The 21,566-nt window shown below is 36.7% G+C and overlaps 1 protein-coding gene across 2 annotated transcripts in view; it reads right to left on the bottom strand.

Moving 5' to 3' along the window:
• GRIA2 (glutamate ionotropic receptor AMPA type subunit 2) overlaps positions 1 to 21,566 on the bottom strand; it is a gene marked incomplete at both ends in the record, with an annotated part of 125,221 nt that overhangs the window by 5,307 nt on the left and 98,348 nt on the right. For both annotated transcript variants that reach the window (XM_079770813.1, XM_079770812.1), the window contains 6 exons: positions 12,080 to 12,278; positions 16,873 to 17,243; positions 17,731 to 17,937; positions 19,368 to 19,478; positions 20,130 to 20,234; positions 20,497 to 20,664. In XM_079770813.1, the coding sequence (XP_079626939.1) occupies positions 12,080 to 12,278; positions 16,873 to 17,243; positions 17,731 to 17,937; positions 19,368 to 19,478; positions 20,130 to 20,234; positions 20,497 to 20,664 (1,161 nt within the window). The remainder of the gene's footprint in view (positions 1 to 12,079; positions 12,279 to 16,872; positions 17,244 to 17,730; positions 17,938 to 19,367; positions 19,479 to 20,129; positions 20,235 to 20,496; positions 20,665 to 21,566) is intronic.

The raw sequence follows: 21,566 nt of genomic DNA, 5'->3' as shown, positions 1-21,566 counted from the left end.
TAAATCAAAGACAACTATTCCTTCTTTCAGGAAGCATGAGCAAGTTAATTTCCTCAGGATGGCATGTTCCATCACATTCTGATGAGGATGTAAGTCATGTCTTGATAAGAGGAGATGAAGGATAGCTTGGTCAGGAGAACCCTGTTGACTTCCTGTGTTTCCTAAGGAGTAAGACTCTGAACATGACTCTTCAAATCCCTTTCCATAGTTTGAGATTATTAATAGGCACATTGATTTGACTAATATATCACAACAAATAACAGTGTAGAATTTTAAAATCCTGTTGTTAAGCATTGTTGGGGAACTGTTCCAAATACACTAACTACATCTGATATAATTATATCTTAAAGATGGATTCCTTTTCTGTGAAAGAAGGCAATAGTCATTTTAATTTAGTTTTACTTCTTTGTCATATACAGTAAAGCAGGCATTAATTTTTCTACCAGCTAAATAAGCCTTTTCATCCTTGTAAAGGAATATGTTATTATTCTTACAAAACACACTTAATCATGGATTAGTAGGAAACATTGGTACTTAATTCCAGATATTTTTCACCACTTAGGTTATTAATTTTTATATGGTTCATTGTAAAAATAAACACATTTACCCCCTGACTTTTAATAAATGTCAAAATACCTTCTCATAATGTCAGCAAGGCTATTTTTTTTTTCAAGAATGGGAATTCTAAACGATTCCCAAATACAAATGAAGTCCAAACAATATAGAGATTTTCAAATGCCAAACATGATTCTATATCATGAGTGTCTTCATAAAATTTATATTTAGAACTGTGCTCTCCTTGTGCTAATCTCTAATTTCATTTCAAACATGAATAAAGCTACTTTTCATGAAAAACTCCCCTTTTTTCTAGAAATATAATGTCTGAGGTAGTATAACCATTAAGATGAAGGTAACTCTATGACTGAAAGAATTTGACCAAAAGCCTCCTAAATATAAAGATTAGAGTACCATAGTGTGAATTAATAACCTCTATTTTCTAGTCCATTTGGTTGACATTTTATAAAAATTTGTATTTAAGACAAAAGATGATTGTCCTTCCTTTAGGATTTCATCCTTCTGGCTGATTTATTATCCTCCCTATGGAACTCTAGCCTGGCCCCTTGTTTCATGATGGATGTCAGCAGACACTCAAACGGTCCCTGCCAACCACCGGAGTTGGCAGACCAAAAAGAATTTCACATCAATCACATTATTCCTTGGGGCTTACAAATCTATAGTCCCTACGAACATTCTTGTAAGTTTCTGAACTATAGTCACTTCTTGGAAATCAGAATTTTAACAATTAATCGCTAATATACACTGGAATTTTGACTCTTAATAGTCAGATCCCCCCCACCCCCACCCAGTAGAGTGTATCTGTTATACATTTTTTTAATTTGGGTGTAAATTTCCAACATAAACAAAATATAGTCAAATTGAATCAAGAGAATCAATATGTGCGGTTCATTAGAACTTTTCAGCATCCCCAAATTGTCAACCTCTCTTTAAATGGTGCTAAAATAATATTGATGTTTAAAGCCTCACTTCAGTAGTTTGCACAGCTATGTATATTAAATGTGAATGGTCTTCAAATGTAAAAAGATTATAAACTTATTTTTGTAAATCTATTACAAAATGAGTTGTAGTAGGAGAAAAGCATGTAGCCCTACTTTGCGGTCTAGACAGTAGTTAAAATGTCAGTGAAGGAAAGAACAGATAAGGGGAATAAGAGAAAATATAAAAAAAGCATTCAAGTTTCATGAACTAAGAGGAAAAAGTATCAAAATATTTTTGCACAACACAGATCTTACCAAGCATGAAAACACACAACATTTCAATTTGGCCATAAGGGCATTAAGGGACCCTCTTAGAAAGGCATTTTTCAGAGAGACTTATAAGGGAGATTAGATTTGAAAGAATAAAGGAACAAGTAGCCAGAATGAAAAACAGAAGGCTCTAGTAAACAAATTTATAAACTTGTCCACTAAGGGAAAGGAACAAGAGAAAGAGAAGATAAAGGAGAGTGCTGTCATGAGGATGTTTCAAACTTGAGGCAAAATTGAAACCAGAATGAAGGCTAGATAGAGCCCGTGGAGATGCAAAGACTAGAGACATTATTAAAGTGTAAGTTTTAGAGCAACATCTCAGATAATTGGAAAGAGGTGTCCAAGGCCCAGATGGAGAGATTAACTTTACAAAAATAGGGATAACTATTCCTCTGACACTGGTGAATAAAACCTTGAAGATGAGAATAGAATTCTGTTGGTTAACAGAAGAGCCTAATGGACTGCCATGCCTCTGTCCAATACTGAACGTGATTTTGCTTTTATGGTATTCCTCCAATGAAAATAAAACTAACACTTTAGTTAATGAGGATTTTGAAATTACACATTATTTATCTCCAAAATACTTGGAAAGTATTTGATTTAGGTTATTTATAAGGGAATAGAAGGTCCATCGTGTCCCCATTCCAGCAGCTTTCATTACTACACTAAGGAAAGGTATGTGCGAGTCCCACAGTATGTACAGGGTGTCCCAAAAAACGTATACATACTATAAAGACAGTGCTTATTAAAATACATTTCATTTTCAAAATGTAATAGAATCTATAGCTATCAGCTGTTAAAGTATGTATACAGTTTGGGGGGACACCCTAAATATCAAGAATGCATAGTACTGTATTCATATTCCAATATACAAATTATTTTAAGGGTATGAAAGATGTTTTTATTTTTTTAAACAATTATTTATTGTTGAAAGTATTACATATGTCCCCCTTTTCCCCCCATTGACCCCCTCCAGCCTGCCCCACTTCTCTGCCCCAGGCCTTCAGCACCCTATTGTCTGTGTCCATAGGTTATGCATATACATAGGCTTCTCCCTAGGAAGAGAGGGTATGAAAACATATGGAAATGCCAATTACACGTTAAGCTTGAGATGTTTTTAAAGCTTAATGTGTAATTGGCATTTCTATATGTTTTTGTACCCTCTCTCCCTAGGGAGAAGCCAAGAGCTGGGTGATCTCTCCCAATTGCTCTGCACCGCAATGGGGACAGAATTGTGGTGAGTGTCATGAATTCTCTACCCATGTCTGTAGGAGCCTCTTAGCTGGATTTCTCACTAAGAAAACTGGCCAGAGACATAGAAGCATGGAACAGACTGATGAATTTCAGAGGGAAGGTGGGGGTGGGTGGGTGGTAGGTGGGTTGGGAGAGATTAACCAAAGAATTTATATGCATAGCCCTTGGTGAAGGCCTGGGTGGGGCACAGGTGCCAGGTGGAGAGGGTTAATGGGGAAAACAAAGGGGATATCTGTTATACTTTGAACAATGAAGATAAATTTAAAAAGCAAGAACTGGTCAGGGATTTGTTTTTGAGTCAGTGTCTCTTTGTTGGGAAGGAGAGTCTGGGTCTTTCTATTTCAACGTCTTACTGACATCTCCCCCTGGTTCTTTTCTTCTTTAAAGGAAATCTTAAACATAATTTTTTGGGACCCTGCCACATTATTTGGCATTGCCAGTTGCATGTTATTCCTACAAGCTCATTTCTATATGAAAATAAGCAGCCACCTTTACTAGCAACTTGTTTTTGATGATCACTCAACATGATCTGGAGCAAATGGGATGGAAATGTGAACTGTCAATTACTTTAGAATCAAGTTTACCTTCAGATATCATCTAACTAATTCTCAAAACTTTATCAATAATATTTATAGTTCAGATTTTAATTCCAGTATATTTAAATGATTGCACAATTCTATTGCTCTTCTCTGCAGAGCTCTGGGACTGTGTTTATTACCATGGTAACTAGTGTGAGACATCCAATAGAGCGAGCAGAAATGAGTCTCTTACATAAACACAAAAATAGAGTGAATTGAACACTAAGTCTCATCTGAAGCACCAGTAGAGGTTTATACTGGAATTCATCTTCTCAGAGGAATCTGAACAGGAGTTTAAGTAGAGTTTGGGGATTAGAGACTAAGCCCAAATTATTTCTCCATCGTTTGACCTTTTCTGCTAGAATAATTGTTCTCATGATCTGATGATAGTGTGAAAAGGGACATTTTCTCTTTAATACGGACAATACTAGAAAGCTTCCTGTAATCTGATTAGAGTCAAATGATGCGTCCAGGGGATAATGCGAGCTCACACCTCGCCTCTGTTTTGCAAGGATGGTCTCTAAATGAAGTGACTGATTGGAAAGCGCACTGACATTTGCTCAGCATGGCCCTGGGAAGAAGAGAAAGACCAAATTAACAAATTTACCCCGGGGAGGGGTGACCCTTTGCACCATGATCATGACTCAGCAGGTACACATACCCGTTCTTGTGCCTCCCATAGCACTCTGATCACAGAAAACAGATTCAGTAGAGCCTCTCATACATTTATTTATATCCCTATGAATTGGGGAACTACTGAATGCACGGCGAGGTCCGTAAACCGAATACTCATTTTGAAAAGAGACACTGGCAGAGTCTTCTAAAATGTTGACCTTTCCTGCACCGGTAAACCAGCTACATTTAGCAGAACTGACAGAACGCAGGCTTTCCCCAGGCAACGCAGGCAAGATGTATCTTTCAGGTCTTTAAGAATTCAGTCCTGTCCTCAGATGTTTTGTGGAAGGTGAGGAAAATTAAAATGTCAGAGGAAGGAAAACTGCCAACCAGCGAGGAAGTGATTTCAATGTGTCCCGGACCATCTAGAGAAGCCTTGGGCAATGCAGATTGTTATGCAATAATCAAGCTCCCAAAAACTAAGAAAGAAAAAGCTGTAATAGATATGACTAACCATGCATGAGTGACTCACAACACTTCTATAATGTGTTATTTATTCTAATTTATTCACATTCTGCATTTATTTAATACCTAGAATTTTAGAAGTCATTTAGGTGGCTAAGCTTGAGAGAAAAGTCCATGAAGAGTTTATTCTGATATTACTAACATAATTACATACATATGTGTGTACACATATATGGGACTATACACTATTTCCAAAATATTTGGAAGATATAAAATGTGTATACATGTGTATTAATATTTAGGAATCTAGCAGTATATTTACATATAATCACATATATAAAACTGGAAGTATTCACATATATAAAACTAGAAGTATATACACATATTTCTTCCCACATGGAAATATGTGATAGATATAGGAAACTATGACAGAGAAATCATTAGCTATACCAGAAATAATGAAATCATTAGCTATACCAGAAATAATGAAATAAGTATGGAGAACTATCATAAATGAGTAAAAATCTATTCATTAGACTATCAGTAAAGAAAGCATACTGTATTATTACTGAACACAGGTAGTAAATGGAACAAAATGTAACTTTAATGAAATAGCATTTAATGTAGTTGTATAGGGAAGCTGTTATATAATGCCTCATTTTTACTCATAATTATGTCTGTGCTTTTATATCCTACATAATAAAAAGGTAATATGCAAATTGCATCACTCCGCTACACCCACGATTGGGCCGGCTGGAGGCGTGGGGGGCGGGACTCAGGGTGGCTGATTGGCTGACAGTAGGAGCGGGGGCGGGGACTCGAGTCCCTGATCCCCGCTCCTCCTGCTAGCCTAAAAGGCCGGCGCTGCTTAGGCCGGCGCTGTGGAAGACGCTGGTGGCGGAACTCGGGGTGGCCAATTGCGTGGCTGCCGGCACCAGTTTTCCCCCAGCAGTTTTCCTCTGGCCACCCCCAGATCAGAGTGCCTCCTGATCAGAGTTCCTCTTGGGGTGGCCGATCGTGCTGGCGGGAGGCGCTCTGATCTGCGGGTGGCCAGAGGAAAACTGCTGCTGGTGGAAAACTGGTGCCGGCAGCCAGGAGAAGGAAAAGTATTGCACGAAACTTCGTGCAACGGGCTCCTAGTGTAAATATAAATAGGTATATCTAATGCCACAGAGGGAGTTGAAAAAAGGTTGCTACCTTTAAAAATATAATCTAAATTATTATAATTCTTTGGCAATTTTGATTATATAATATATCATATGTATGATCATAAATCATATATATATATATATATATATGGAAAATTTCAAACTATTATGTTCATTTCAGAACATCTGCATTAATGCTATTTATCATTATTCATAAACTGTAAAAAAATCTCTGATGCTGGGTAACAACATTATAGTTTCATGGATTATTATCAGACCGCATTTATCTTCTGAGAATGGAATGATTAACTTCACTTAATAAGAAGGGTGATACCTTTATTTCTGACAATGGTTTAGAATTGCTTCCTTCCAAAGTCAGCATAAATAATGTAGATGACATATTCAGAGGTTACACACTGTCCCTCACGCTCCCGGAGAAGAGAACCAGAGGAAGTAAGAGACTGCAATGTGGGGGATTTAGGAGAGGCATGAAGAAGCACTTTCTTCTGTAGGATAATAATTGGGCTTTATAGATTGACAGGCCAATGATAGGCTTATAAATAGAAGTAATTTCCTATCCTTCAAATCTATGTTTCTGTAGAAACACAAAGCATATAGGTCCTCTGAAATTATTTTCTACTCAGACTCATCTAAGATCTGTCCTCCTTTATTGAGAGAAGGGATTATCAAAATGTGAAAGTCTAAAAATAGTGGTTTATAATTGAAAGCCTAATTCTTTCTTAATTATAGGTATGCTACAGTGGCACTCTATAATTAGGGACAATCAGCAGCTCCAAAGTGAGTCAGGCTTTATCATTCACTCTGTACAAGGATGTATATGAGTTCCATAGAAAACCCTGGGAGATAAAGATACAGGGTCTTTTTCCTCACACCTCTCGATGGTTACAAGATTGCCTTTCACATACACTCTCTAGCAGAACAAAGAGAATATCATTCATGTTTTTTACTGATTACCACTGATGGGATGTATAGTTTTTAAGGTTAAAAATTTAAAACTTAAATTGAGCCCTAACCGGTTTGGCTCAGTGGATAGAGCGTCAGCCTGCAGACTTAAGGGTCCCAGGTTCGATTCCGGTCAGGGGCATGTACCTTGGTTGCGGGCACATCCCCAGTGGGGGGTGTGCAAGAGGCAGCTGATTGATGTTTCTCTCTCATCAATGTTTCTAGCTCTCTCTCCCTCTCCCTTCCTCTCTGTAAAAAATCAATAAAAAATATATATTAAAAATAATAATAATAAAAAATAAAATAAATAAATAAAACTTAAATTGGAATTCTAAAACTAATGCACACTCACTGAATCTACTAAATTAATATTAATATAACAGTTTGTTATAATATTATTTAACTGAAATCTGAAAATACTTTAGGCTTAAATTGAGTAATTGACATCACATGCAGACCATAGAGATAGATCTCTATAAACAAGATGAAATACCCATCTTATAATTGATAGAAGATATGCTTTTAGGAAACATTAGTTAACATCTAGAAAAAACACTAAAAGTTTAGAATTCTGTTTTAAAACTGGCCATTTAATCTCTAAATTATCTTAAAATTATTTTTTCATTATTTTGCTATTTATATATCTTTAATTAGCCAATTATCCAACTTCTCAAATCAATTTCTCCAAAGGCTAAATCCAAAGCTCTTGCTGTGGTAAATACAGAAATTGGCTTGATAAACTCTTGATAGTACAAAATTGTAAATCAAATAAATAATAAAATCCTAGTCATAAACAGTATCTAAGAAGGAGAAAGCTATCGATCAAGCCAAAATAAGCCATATTAGGAACATAAGATAACTGTTAGAACTTTAAATATTACCAGATGGTAAAAATGGTGAAAGTTTTTTCTTCTACGTATAATTAGCTGTCTTTGGTCTGAAAGTAAGCATAACAGATGGCTAGAGGACAAAATACAATAGGTGTCTTGAGTCTGGCTTCAGCCCACTCCATCTATATCTCCTTCCCTGGCAGATTGGCCACCATGATAATCAATCTGCCAGCTTTTACCCTGTCTTGAATCCATCTTACAGGAGCCTTAAACATGACTAGCACTAAAGGACAGTTAAGAGAGAAGACCTAAGATAGGTGGTGAATGTTATTTTTAGGAAAAGATGCAAGGTGAATTTCCTTTGCAACACTTTCCACTAGAAGCTTAGAAATTTGGGCAGAGAGGAAGTTGAGAAAAGATAACTATGCTGCCTTTAAAAGCATAGTTTCAGAGGCTACTAGAATAGTTTAAATTATACATGTGGCTCTTGTTATATTTCTATTGAACAGCGCTGAGAGTGGTCAATTTGTTGGCCTGAGTGTATAAATCTGCACATTTATATTTTATGCACTTTTCTGTGTGTTATAGCTCACAATTTAAAAACTTTTTAAGAAAAAAAGTATAATTTATTGCAATTCTTTGGTAATTGTGAATCTTATAGAGTACAGCATATATATGATGAGATATGATCAGATATATGTTATGGATAAGTTCACCTGAGTCCTTTCATTCAGGCCAAAGACCAAATATATACCTTAGGACTTAAGGAGAAAATATTAATGAAAATCAATTATATTTTGCTTTTATAATGTCTATGAATTAGCTTTATCTTATTCAACACATTTTAAATAGCATCTATAAAGAGAAATTCTTTTTTCCAAAGAGACTCTGTTTTGAATTCTTCCTATACTAATACAAGAAACTATGTGGAAAGGTATTAGCCAGGATGGATATGATTGGAAAGCCACAGACTCATAGAAAATATTTTTGGAAGTTAGAAACAAAATTAATATTGTCCTTACTATTATCATCATGGTACCCAATTATCAAACATTAATACAGTTAACAAAATTAATCAGAATTTAGCAGCACTGTTTTATTTAATCCAACTTCAAGAAACAAACCTTTTGTGTACACCTTTTCCCAAATAACAGCTACATTATATATTTTCAGTGGAGGTCTTAACATGGCAAGCTCCTATTCACTTTGGCGATGTGTGCTGTTATGTTAGCTTCCCTTTATTGGTACAAACAGAATAAATAGTGTGGCTTTGGGGTACTTTCAAGCCCATATCCTTCTTTCTCTAGACAAGGGAAAGCTGACTGCAATGGTCTATGCACTGAGACCTAGCCACAGTTGATCTGACAGTTCCTTTTGAAGGTATGTTGGCAGGATCAGCATAGCCCTTCTTGAATTTCTACCATGATAATTCTCTAACATTACATAAGCAAACAAAACAGAGCATGGAGCAGCAGAATAAATTCAGGGAACTTCCTCTTCAAGGAAAGATACTATATGAAAAGAACCCTTTAGTAAGAGGCACACTGAAGAGCTACCTGAATTTGGACAAATACTCAAATTTATCTGTTGTATGTGTTATGGTTTCTATGGAATTAGTGCCCTGAAATACAAGAATAGAAGAGTAGCAATGCTCTTTTGCCCACAGTCATCTAGCCATTTCATCTTGTTTACTAGGGAATTTGTATATCTTGGCTTCTTGGTAATTATGGCATGTTTCTATGATTGACTGAGTTAAGGTATACTGAAAAGCTCTGGGAACTTGAATATGCCATAGTTGAGAGTAGTTAATTCTATTGTTGTCCAAACAAGCTAATGACAGTAACTCTCAAAATATGTATACTCACATGGAAGTGAATATCTGGAAACAATTAAGATCTTTTTAATCATATAAAGAGTACTACTGCCTCATTCATAGATCTCATGTATTTCAAGAAGGAAGAATACTAGTAAAATATATAAATATTTTTGCATCCTATTGGGATGCAAATAATGAAAATGTTTCAAAATACACTGCTAATTAATAACCATGCAGTATTCTAATTTAGTTCAATAGATTATTATGATCAAGTTAGAGCACCATGTTATATTATTTAAACACATATTACATATATGGTTGGGAGTGAGAGTAAATTGCCATTAGTAGTAAATCTGTATTACAATCTGTCATCATATGTAGAGCTGCATTAAAGTACTTGCTGATAGATTGACCACACTTCTGCACTTAAATTGCAGTCCCTAATGAAAGCATTAAGCTTCTATAGTCCAACAAATTCCAGGTTATCTGTTATCAGCTGTGACTGCCTCCAACCACTTTTTCTCCTAACTTCAGTTAGCCTAACTGAAGTTATTTAGAAAAAGAGAGAAGATGCCAATGTAGGGTGAGACAGACTTCAAATTATAATCGGCTTCAACTGAAAACTGAATTCTTTAACCCTAATTCTGAAGTAAACTGGCCTAGCTCTCACTCAAATAAACTCAGATACTTTAAAGGTATTTGTGAATTACCAGAGATCATCGTATGTCATATATATTGGCTTAAGACCTAAGTTGATCAGCTGTATTTAAACATTATATATAGAGATAATCCAATATTACAAAGAGGTAATATGCAAATTGACCCTCACACCCTCACATCATAAGATTGTCGCCCTCACATTGTCACAAGATGGCTAGCAGGGAATGGCGGTTGAGGGGGACCAGGCCTGCAGGGCAGGGCAGTTGGGGGGATCAGGCCTGCAGGGGGGCAGTTGGGGGTGACCAAGCCTGCAGGGGAGGGCAGTTGGTATTGATCAGGCTGGCAGGGGAGCAGTTAGGTGTTAATCAGGCCTGCAGGGAGCGGTTAGGGGGCAATCAGGCAGCCAGGCAGGTGAGTGGTTAGGAGCCAGCAGTCCTGGATTGTCAGAGGGATGCCCCAGATTGGAGAGGGTGCAAGCTGGGCTGAGGGACACCCCCCCATGCATGAATTTCATGCACCAGGCCTCTAGTAGTATAATAAAATAAAATTATACCAACATCAGGGTATTGGGTTTGTCTTATAAACAGAGACCATAGGGCCACCAATTTTTTAAAAGGTAAAATACATTATAATTACACTGTGAATTTTAAAAAGCTGAAGGCCTTTGCTAGCCTTTTCTTGGAGAGTTTGACAGAAAATTCAGAATTTTCACATATAAACATAATCTGTTTTCTGACATAAAAATAGCATAATCGATTTAAAAGTGAGTTTTCAACTGTAAACTATGTACAATAAATGACAGTCATACTTAAAATCAAGCAAAAAACACCATTGTTTTAAAAATACTAATCTATACTTAACTGTACTTTGCTTCAATTTTGTTCCAAAATTACAATCAAACTTTATAAAACTAATATTTCATTGCAATACTGTGTTTTTATCCAAATAAGTGAGGAATCAGAAAATAGAGGTAGAGCTAAGCATAGGAATAGGGAAAGGAGGGGGACAGGGACAAAGCCAGGAATGTAAATAAGATGGAAGGAGACTGGAACTGGGGTGGTAAACATACAATATACAGATGATGCCTTGTAGAAGTGTACACCTGAAACCTATTATCATTTTATTAACCAACTAGAGGCCCAGTGCACAAAATTTGTGCACTGGGGCGGGAGGTCCCTTAGCCCAGGACCCTCTCTCAGTCCGGGACCCCTCTGGGGATGTCTGCCTGCCGGCTTAGGCCTGCTCCCCTTGCTCCTTACTGCCCACCTGCTCACTGCTCCTTACTGCTCGGCTCACTGCTCCTTAGTGTTGCCACAGAGGCGGGAGAGGCTCCCACCACCGCTGCTGCACTTGCCAGCTGTCAGCCTGGCTTCTGACTAAGTGGTACTCCCCCTGTGGGAGTGCACTGACCACCAGGGGGCAGCTCCTGCATTGAGCGTCTGCCCCTTCGTGGTCAGTGTGCATCATGGTGACGGGTTGTTCTGGTCGTTCTGCCGTAATGGTCGCTTAGGCCAGTGGTCGGCAAACTCATTAGTCAACAGAGCCAAATATCAACAGTACAACGGTTGAAATTTCTTTTGAGAGCCAAATTTTTTAAACTTAAACTTCTTTTAACGCCACTTCTTCAAAATAGACTCGCCCAGGCCATGGTATTTTGTGGAAGAGCTACACTCAAGAGGCCAAAGAGCCGCATGTGGCTTGCGAGCCGCAGTTTGCCGACCACGGGCTTAAGCTTTTATTATATAGATGTCACCCAATAAATTCAATAACAACAAAAAAAATGGAAATGGAGTTAGAGACAGAGGTGGAGTTTACTTTCACATAGTACCTTTGTATAGACCTTGAGAGGAGGCAAAGAGGGACAAAGTTGAAATAGGTTAAATTTTAAGAATAAAAGCAGAAGTTACAAAGCAGAATCTCTTACCCTGAAAAACTCTTTAGTGGAGCCAGAGTCTAATGTTCCATAAGCAATTTCTGTTTGCTTAGAAAGATCCTCAGCACTTTCGATGGGAGACACCATCCTCTCTACAGTCAGGAAGGCAGCTAAGTTAGCCGTGTAGGAGGAGATTATGATCAGGGTAAAGAACCACCACACACCTCCAACAATGCGCCCAGAGAGGGATCTAATAACAAGTATGAAATGGATTTATAAAGTGAAATGAATGACCTAATAAAAAAACAAGTTAGCAATATTATGCACATATTAACTTACAGGGAAATAATTGATACTTTTCAATATATCTGCACCTTAATAAAACTGGAAATTATTAAACATTCTGGGCAAGGAACACAGATTAACCAGATTTGGTGAGGTACCCAGAAGCAAAAACTTTCAGATTCCTGAGATTCTGTCATAGTTATCACGCCCGAATTGTTTGTGGTATGAAATCTCCTAACAAAGCAAATTCAAGAAATGTGCAAATAATCCATTCAATGCTCATTCTACTTTATCCACTCATGGCATAAGCACACATGAACAAGAGAATCTAAGATCACCAGCAATATTCAGAACAATGTTGACAAACAACCAAATGTTAAAAATAAGAGTATACACCATAGATATAGCTTTAAACACTGGAAAAACCCTCCCTTTGATTCAGCCAATGAAGCTCCAATACCCTCAAACAAAAAAAATCCAAAATTTCATTAGTTTTTTGTTTGTGCCAAAATGTGGGTTTTAGATGCAGTATAGGATAGTAGATGGGAAAAAAAAATGTTAACTACAAACAAAGGTATGAAACAAAATAGAATTCTAAATGAATAAAAATCAGATGTTTCATGGCATGGACGGTTATCACCCTGTTCCTCTGTGGCTCCTGCTCAAGAAAAGAAAGCTCAAGGACAACAAATTTGACACAAAATTTTGCCAAGATATAAAATCCTAATGGCCATAAATTCTTACATAAAATACTTTTAAAAAGCTTAATAGATTCCCAATAATTTACTTTAAACCCTAGATAGATAAATACATGTATATATGTACATATAGAAATAAATGTGTACTATGCTATTTTAAAAGATTTGGTGGGATTCTACATATAAAGGCATTTAAATAATATTAACAAATATAACTTTTTTTGCTAACTGCTGTGTCTCAAATTTTGATTTGCTACAGTGAAGAGGAAACACTTCTAAAAAATGTAAATCACAAAAATTTGGCAACTTATGACCTAAATCAAACTTTCTACAATTAACAGTAAGAAATATACTTTCTGATGAATCACAGATACTATATCAAATTAGTGGATAATATTTGTAGAATAAACTACTCAAGCAGTCAAGGAAAAGAGGGAGAGCTAATTTAAAACTAATATTTTTTTTTAGATAAAAAGCATTTGTTGCTAAAATAAAAAAGGAGGGAGCAAGCAGTGAAAAACAAAAAGAATGCAATTAAGAGCCTTTACTACAGTCTCTAAGAGATGCAAATAATTAAATAGCCCTAACCAGTTTGGCTTAGTGGATAGAGCATTGCCTTGCGGACCGAAGGGTCCTGGGTTTGATTCTGGTCAAGGGCATGTACCTGGGTTGCAGGCACCTCCCTGGCTTGGGCCCTGGTCGGGCTACTGCAGGAGGCAAACAATCGATGTTTCTCACATCGATATTTCTCTCTGTCTTTCCCTCTCTCCTTCATTCTCTCTAAAAATCAATGGAAAAATATCCTTGGGTGATGATTAAAATAAATAAATATGACAGGATGAAAAGTTAAACACTCCTCACTTATATTCTGAAAGGATATGAAATATATTTTAAATTTGGGAAACCCCTTACGTAGACATAACTACTCTCAAAATGTTCACTATTTATTCCACAATAATGGAAGGTATAATTATATGGCATGTACCCTGAATTTAAGAGGGCAGATTCTGTACCTTACTGCTCAAACCCCTTAAAACAAAACCAATTACATGGTAATTGCTTTTAACATTATACATTGCATGTTAATTTGCAATATATTTGAGAATCATTTTTATAAATCATTCTCTTCCAGTTGTAAAATAGACATAAGATAAAGACATAAGTTGTTCTCTAATTCAGTGATTAAACCCTATTTAATGAGATGAAATATGCTAATTTATTTAAAGTGTACAAAATAAAGAACTTATTGGACTTATACATTATTCAAACAGAAATTCTTGAGCATTTTATTATTTACTTGTTAGTGTTTTCAAAGGATCAATTGATATTTTTGAAAGAGTTCCTGAAAAATTTTATGCAGAGGGCAAATTCAATTTTATGTGTTATGGTAACAGACAAAAACAGTTTTTCTAATTACAAAATTTTAACCTCTCAACATCTGCACTAAAGGAACCAATAAGTGCACATATTCTAACATTTCTTTTTATTCTCTATTAAATATTTTTAAATGGCAATATGTTTAATTCATTTGAATCCTTTAGAGATGGGGTAGGGGAAGAGAAACAGGAAAATAAAAAGCCAACTTCTGATTCATTTTGCTCTCATGATTTCTGTAGTTCTAAGTCTTCAGAAAATTATAGTTAACATATTCCAAACTTGATTTCAGGCAAGTGACCAATTCAATTCAATAAATCACTCCAGATTAAAATTTAAATGTTTCATTAATATTAATAATATAGTTCCATTTCAGATGTTACTTGGAAGGAAATGATAAATATCTTTTAAAATATTTAAAGAGCATCTCTAAAGTGATCTGTGCATTTCATGCATTATTATGATGACGATTTTAGATGTTAGTCTGCTCTATTCTTTTCTAAACTGGAGTAAGTAATGATCACTGCATTTTAAATAAAGGTAATTTGGTTCATTAAAAGTCACTAAATTTGCCAATATTATGTAATATGTTCAATTTTTAAGTGCACATTTAACATAAGATGAAATATATATGCTTAACATCTTTAATAAGTGAATTTGCCCATGTATTTTTGTAGCAAAAAGAAATCAATTAAAAACAAGGAAAAAAATACACTATCTAAAACATATCTTACCAGAAAATAAAAATTATGACATGTGAACTTGCAATAAAATCAAAAGCGCACAAAAAAATCATGTTTTAGGAAGCAGGCTTGTTGAAAATTAGAAGCTGTCTATATGTCATGGTGGGCCCTGGAATAACATGGATTGTTAGATGTGCCCTCAGCTCCAGACCCCAGGAGTAAATATGTTTTCTGCTTGTTGACGAGGACTGGACACCAAAATAACTACCTTCAAAGCTATGATGGTCATGGAGCAGGGTCCATCTATGGGGAGCCAGGTCAACATATCCTACTCCATAATAATCTCCCTACACTTCTCCCTACTAACTCATAAGGCAGAGCATAGTTTATGTCATTCTAAGATCATTGCCTTATGTCTCAGGAATAGGGTAATATTATGCTTCAGTAGCCTTTTTACCAAAAGTGAATCATTTTGTTATTATTTATGGACTAGAATGTTCTCTGAGATCTAAATTTGGTTAGTGTTTTTCTTCTTCATTATTAGAAACTTCTCTTTATGTCTTCATCTTATATCAGATATAGAATTAAAACTAAATATATTTAAAACTATGAATCCTACATATCTTTTATATATGCCATAAAAATACCATTGGCATGTTACTAATTTAATGTAGTTCTACAGAATAGCCATAGGAAATATGATTGAAGTAAGATTGTTTAGATCAATATATTTCATAAAAATTTGACTTACTATCAGAAAAGTAAGCGATTGATTATTTCTGGGTACATTATATTTTCTTTATCTCACTAGGTGGAGTATAAAATAAAAATTGCAAAACATACAAATTTTTTAGCTTCTCATATATTTAAGTTAATCACTTATTTTCCCCAAAAGTGCCAAAATATTAATATAATGAAATAGTTTTAGAAGAGTCACCCTCTTCTCTAGTTATTAAAATATCCCATAGAATAAGAGGAGGGTAATCAAACCCAATTTAAAATATGCCAACAGATAATCCTTTAGGCTTTAAATATGAAAGCAAGTACACTAGAAATGGTATGATTTGTTCTTCAGAAGAGCAAAATATGTCTGTCATTCTTATTCCATGTATATAACATGAACAAAAGCAATATCTGTTTTGTGATATACCCATCATATTTAGGCATTCTAAAGTAGGAATTAGCATATCATAATGAGAAGAGAGGTATATACACAAATTTCTCCCACGATGTATATATTGCCATTTGATTATTATCCAATCATGTGTTCCTAGATATTTCTAAAATGTTAATGTCCTTTAAATTCAGCAACCTAACCTTAAAAGAAGAAAATTTTATCATCTTTCCACACTCTTTCAATGAGCTTATGATGGGAAAATAAAAGAGATGGGATGTGTGCCAATGAAGTTTTGTAAAGAAGCTCTTGCTTTTGTAGTTTATATGTAATATTGCCCATTTTCCCATATACAGGTCTGTGGATCAACACACAGATGACTGTAAAATGAGAATATGCAGCAAAAACACGGTACCCCTCCAAGAAGGCATGGAATGATAGGAACCTTATGCATTTTACAGCCTCTCCATGGTGTGTATAATTTCACCAGGGAAATATAAGGTCAACATTCAAAGAACATTGCTCAAATATTTCACAGGCTTACGCCGATGTTAAATATCTGTCCTTGAGTCTTAAACTGCTTGGACAGGTAGTCGGCAGCTGTTAATTTCTTGACAGTGAATTTATAAACACCATGAATGCCTGCATGAGACCTAAAATGCACAAAGTTGAAGCAGGTGAGTAACCAACCTTGGCGAAATATCGCATCCTTGCTGCATAAAGGCACCCAAGGAAAACCAGAGACTATTAAAAATCCCAAATTCATTAGTTGATTCACTACTTTGTGTTTCTCTTCCATCTTCAAACTCCTCAGTGTGCCACTCGTAGGGGCTAAATCTGCTGACCAGGAATAAAACTACACTGACCCCAATGTAGGCAAAAACAATGCACATCCAGATTTCATAGGCTAAAGGATCAAGAAATGAAAACACTCCTGGTTTGGACTTCTGAGGCTTCTTGATCATGATAGAGATCCCGAGGCTCATAAAGGGCTTTGAGAAGTCAATCACCTCTTCTCTCACAAGGGTAATAGTTAATGGAGCAATTGCAATATCAGCTTTCTGTAAGGGAAACAAAGGAAAGTAATAGTACCTAGAGTCATGGTCAGAAAGGAATCATGGTTATATTATTGGATTAAAAGGGAAGGGAAGGAAATCAAGGACATGGCCATAATTATTTCCCTGGTAGATTCCCAGTAACGAATAAACAAAGCAATTGGTTCCACAGACATCCCTCCTTTTGATAAATACATAGTACACCCATCTGGCTTGATTATGCTAATTCCATCTTTACACTGCATCTGGGCCTTTGCCACCTTTGCACAGCATATGGCCCAGATGCTTCAAGACAGATGAAATGCCTGTCTCACTTAATCTGCACGTTTTCTTCTTACTTCATCTTTAATCTTCAAATGTTCACAAGGAAATAAGATAGCATTCTTAAAGTGGGAAACCAACAACCTCAGACAAAGGTACTTTGCAGGGAGGAAGGCATTCCGTCAACAACAGTTCAAATTGAATCACTTTTTATGAGAAGAGCTCTACTTACCCCATAAACAAGTTCTCCAACCATCCCATTCCAAATTTTCGTGTCTGCATCCCTGGCCCCATACTTGCCATCCCCAACAATTGTCAGCTTGTACTTGAACCCACAATGTTTGGCTATTTCTGCAGCCAAGTCAACACAGTAGCCCTCATAACGCTCATTGCCATCAAGCATTTCATGATTTTTCTTCATCATAACATATGGAGATTCCTATATGGAAAGACAGTACTTTAGTTGATTAAAATGGCTTTGATATTTACTCTCTGAAACAAATTTTCTGGTTTAATAATTAACCCTTAGCCAGAGACATTGTGGAATCCTAGATAATAAAGAGCTAATATGCTAATTAGACTGGACAGCGGAATGATCTTCCAGAATGACCGGTGGGGGGGGGGGTGAGGGCGGGGCAGGGCCACGAGGCAGCCAAGGCCGCGAGGGCCAAGCCCCTTGCATGAATTTCATGCATCGGGCCTCTAGTATAAAAGAAAAGATTAAGCGTAATCCTTCTGAAAATAGTCCTCAAATATCTATAATTACATTTCAATAGCATGCCTTGTATCTAGCCATACCAAAGTAAACAAGAGACTCAAAAGCACAAACTGTTAGCATGTCCCCTTGTCTTGTCTGTAATTCCTAGGGTTTAGAAAGGAAGAATTCTGCTCAACAGCTATTTAATTCAACTCTGGATCCACCACACTCTTATTCTATGTGAAGGCTATGCCAACCCGAAGAACCACCATTCACCCAAACCCTATTTCACTGCTACTTCAAGCATAGGGTTCAAGCATGGCCAGTGACATACAGGCTGAAAAGATCATCGCCATGGTGAAGTTTGGATTCTACCCTCTCACATTTTAGGTCTTGCTTCATCTATGAGATATAATATCCTAGAATGATGCTACAAGGATAGCTAGTAGCTTCTCCCTGCAAACATAGGAAATAGGAAGCATGGAAAAAATGATTCAATGTAGCCCAAAATTTTCCACTGAAAAGTGGCACCAAGGATACATGGGGTCTCAGTGAGGTGGTTCCTCTCAATGGCATGATTAAGGCAAAAATCTGCAAATGTGTAGCTTAGACTTATTAAGATATTTCTAAATGCCAGCCAATGTTTTTTATCCAAATCCTTGTTAGCCTTTCTATATGTCCTCCTCAATATTGTTAGGCTAATGATTCCCACAGAATCCTATATTCAACTACCATGTTGAGACTTGGAGTTAAGAAGAAGGGAGATCCATCTTGCCTTTAAAGACTTCATCTTTTATTATGAAGAAAGAGAAGTTGGCAACATTATTAAAACTTGTAAGAAATGTAAAGATAAAATATACCCACAATGGTATGGAAATGGAAAAGTTAAAGCACCTGAGCAAATCCAAGGCATGCTGTTTAAGATTTTACGCAGTTGTAAAATCTGGGATATGCACCAAGTTATGAATTATCTGTAAAGCTAAGAGGTAGCTTAATGCTTTAGTTAGTGCTTGTGTAGTCCTTTTGCAAGAGTAAATATTCAATAAATGATTAAAACATTGCAAAAGCAACACTATGATAGTTATTGCCCTAAAACATAATCAGCAATTCTATCTGGCACATACTTTTGATAAGAAAAATAAAGTATATCATAGGATTATGTAGCTAATTACCAAAATTGTAGTGACAACAACAGTCTTATTCTCAAGCCCAGAGGTATCATTTCCAGAAGGTAGCTCAGTAAGGGTAACAACCATTTTGTCCACTTCACTCCAGTATCCAATCTGAAAAAGGTTACAGAAAGTAGGCAAATGGATAAATGACTTTTTTATTAGCAAAGCATTTTAATTATTTTCTAATCCATGCCTGAATCTGAAGTTATCCTATATTAATGAGGCTTCTTCTAAACACTGATGTGTCCTTGATATATGTGAATCTAATAGGAACAGAAAGGGACTATAAAACAAACAGAAACTATTCTTAAAAGCAGTTTGTCTTTTTATGTTCACTTGTCATATTCGCCAAGGATCATTTGTTTGGGAGTGATCATATAGAAATATAAGTAAAGTCCAAAGAGTGGCATTTTGGTCATAAAAGTAAAATAATATATATTGAACAGTAGTGGTTATGTTTTATCTTCTGAACCATGAACTTTTCAGCAATAGTTCTTTTTCTTCTCAGCAAATTCTTTTTTCTACCATGGTCTAAAAGAAAAGTATAACAGTTCTATTTAAAGATTACATTTCAGTATTACTTACCAGAAGTGAATATATTTGAAATAGAAAAAAAAAACACATTTAAAAATACGTCTGGTTCTGGAAGTTGTTAAGCTCTATGTGAAGACACATCTTCAGGACTCTTTGGAAGATGAGGGGATGGGTTAGCTAACTCACCTTCTCACAGAGAGAACTGCTTTTAAATCACTAATGATTTACCTTCCGGGGCCCATTTGTTTTGAGCTCCATGATGTTAATTGTATAGTTTATTCTTTTTCCGTTCTGGTCAAACTTTATATTTCCTGAGAGACCTTCAACCTGAACCTAATAAGGAAATGGGAAGGGAGCATAGTTACAAATTTACTTCAACCAAAGATACACACTGTACAGATTACTCTCACTGGGCTCACGTCCAGAAAACTACATTTATAAGGTTTCTTTTCAACCTCCCCCCTACCTTTGTGTAGTTAGGAAAGAATACTCCCTCTATATTAAACATAAGGAATAAAAGCAGGATGACTAATTCAGCAGAGAAAAAATGATAGCCGTTGTTAAATCACATGAACAATTGTGTTGAGTGACTGACCTGTTTGAGGGCCCTTTCTATTTCTACACCTTGTCCCCAGGGGACTGCTGGGTTGGCCAGACAGTCTCCTGCGTTCCCCCTTCGGGAGATTTCAATTCTCTGCTTCCGAAGGTTGCGGAAAGCTTCAGTCATCACTTGAACGGCATCATAGGTCAGAGCAGAAGTATACTGAAAAATATCACACATTTCATGAGAATGGGAGAAAATTCAAACTCACCACCATCAACAGTGCAGTTGCCCACCATACAATACCATATCAAGTCCAAGAATTCAGACACTGTCTGTGCATCTAGAAACTTAAGAATCTAAGAGAAGTGGTACATAATATTGGGACTGTGGAAAGTATCTTGACGTGAAACATTTTCTGTTATGTTAATACTAGAGGCCTGGTGCACAGAATTCGTGCGCGGGTATGGTCCCTAGGCCTGGCCTGTGATCAGGCCATCTTTCCCAGCTGCCGCAGCCGGCCCCACCCCTGCTGCCACCCACCCCTGGTTCCCCATTCGCCATTGGGTGATTGGTGCCTGACAGCCAGGGGAAGGGACCGAGAGGTTGACTGTTCTTGCCAGCTTGCAGGCTCCGTCCCCGCCATGGGTGGGCATCAGGTAATGGGAGCCTGCTGGCTGGGGAAAGGGACCAAGAGGTGGTCAGTGCACCTCATAGTGAATGGTCCAGCGGTCGTTCTGCCATTAGGGTCAATTTGCATATTACCCTTTTATTATATAGGATAGAGGCCTCGTGCATGGGTGGGAGCTGGCTGGCCTGCCCTGAAGGGGGCTCCAGATCAGGGTGGGGGGTCCCTGCTGGCGGGCAGGGCCGGCCAGGGCAAGTGGCCGCCGGGGGTTTGCAGGCAAGCCACACCCCCGGCTTTGTCAGGAAGGACGTCCAGAAGACGTCCTGTCTAGCCGATCTAATTAACTTATTACCCTTTTATTAGTATAGATGTCAGTTATTTCAGGTGACACCTTTTATAATAATTATGCCAATGTGTTTGTATTTTTCTAATCATTTTCTTATTAGAGCACCACTTTATGGTCTACTCTTGGTGATACAGAAAATTATCAAATCAA

Source organism: Cnephaeus nilssonii (assembly GCF_951640355.1).
Source record: "Cnephaeus nilssonii genome assembly, chromosome: 5".
Classification (NCBI taxonomy): domain Eukaryota; kingdom Metazoa; phylum Chordata; class Mammalia; order Chiroptera; family Vespertilionidae; genus Cnephaeus; species Cnephaeus nilssonii.
The sequence above is the reverse complement of the archived record's forward strand: the minus strand, read 5'-3'. Positions and strand labels throughout refer to the sequence as shown.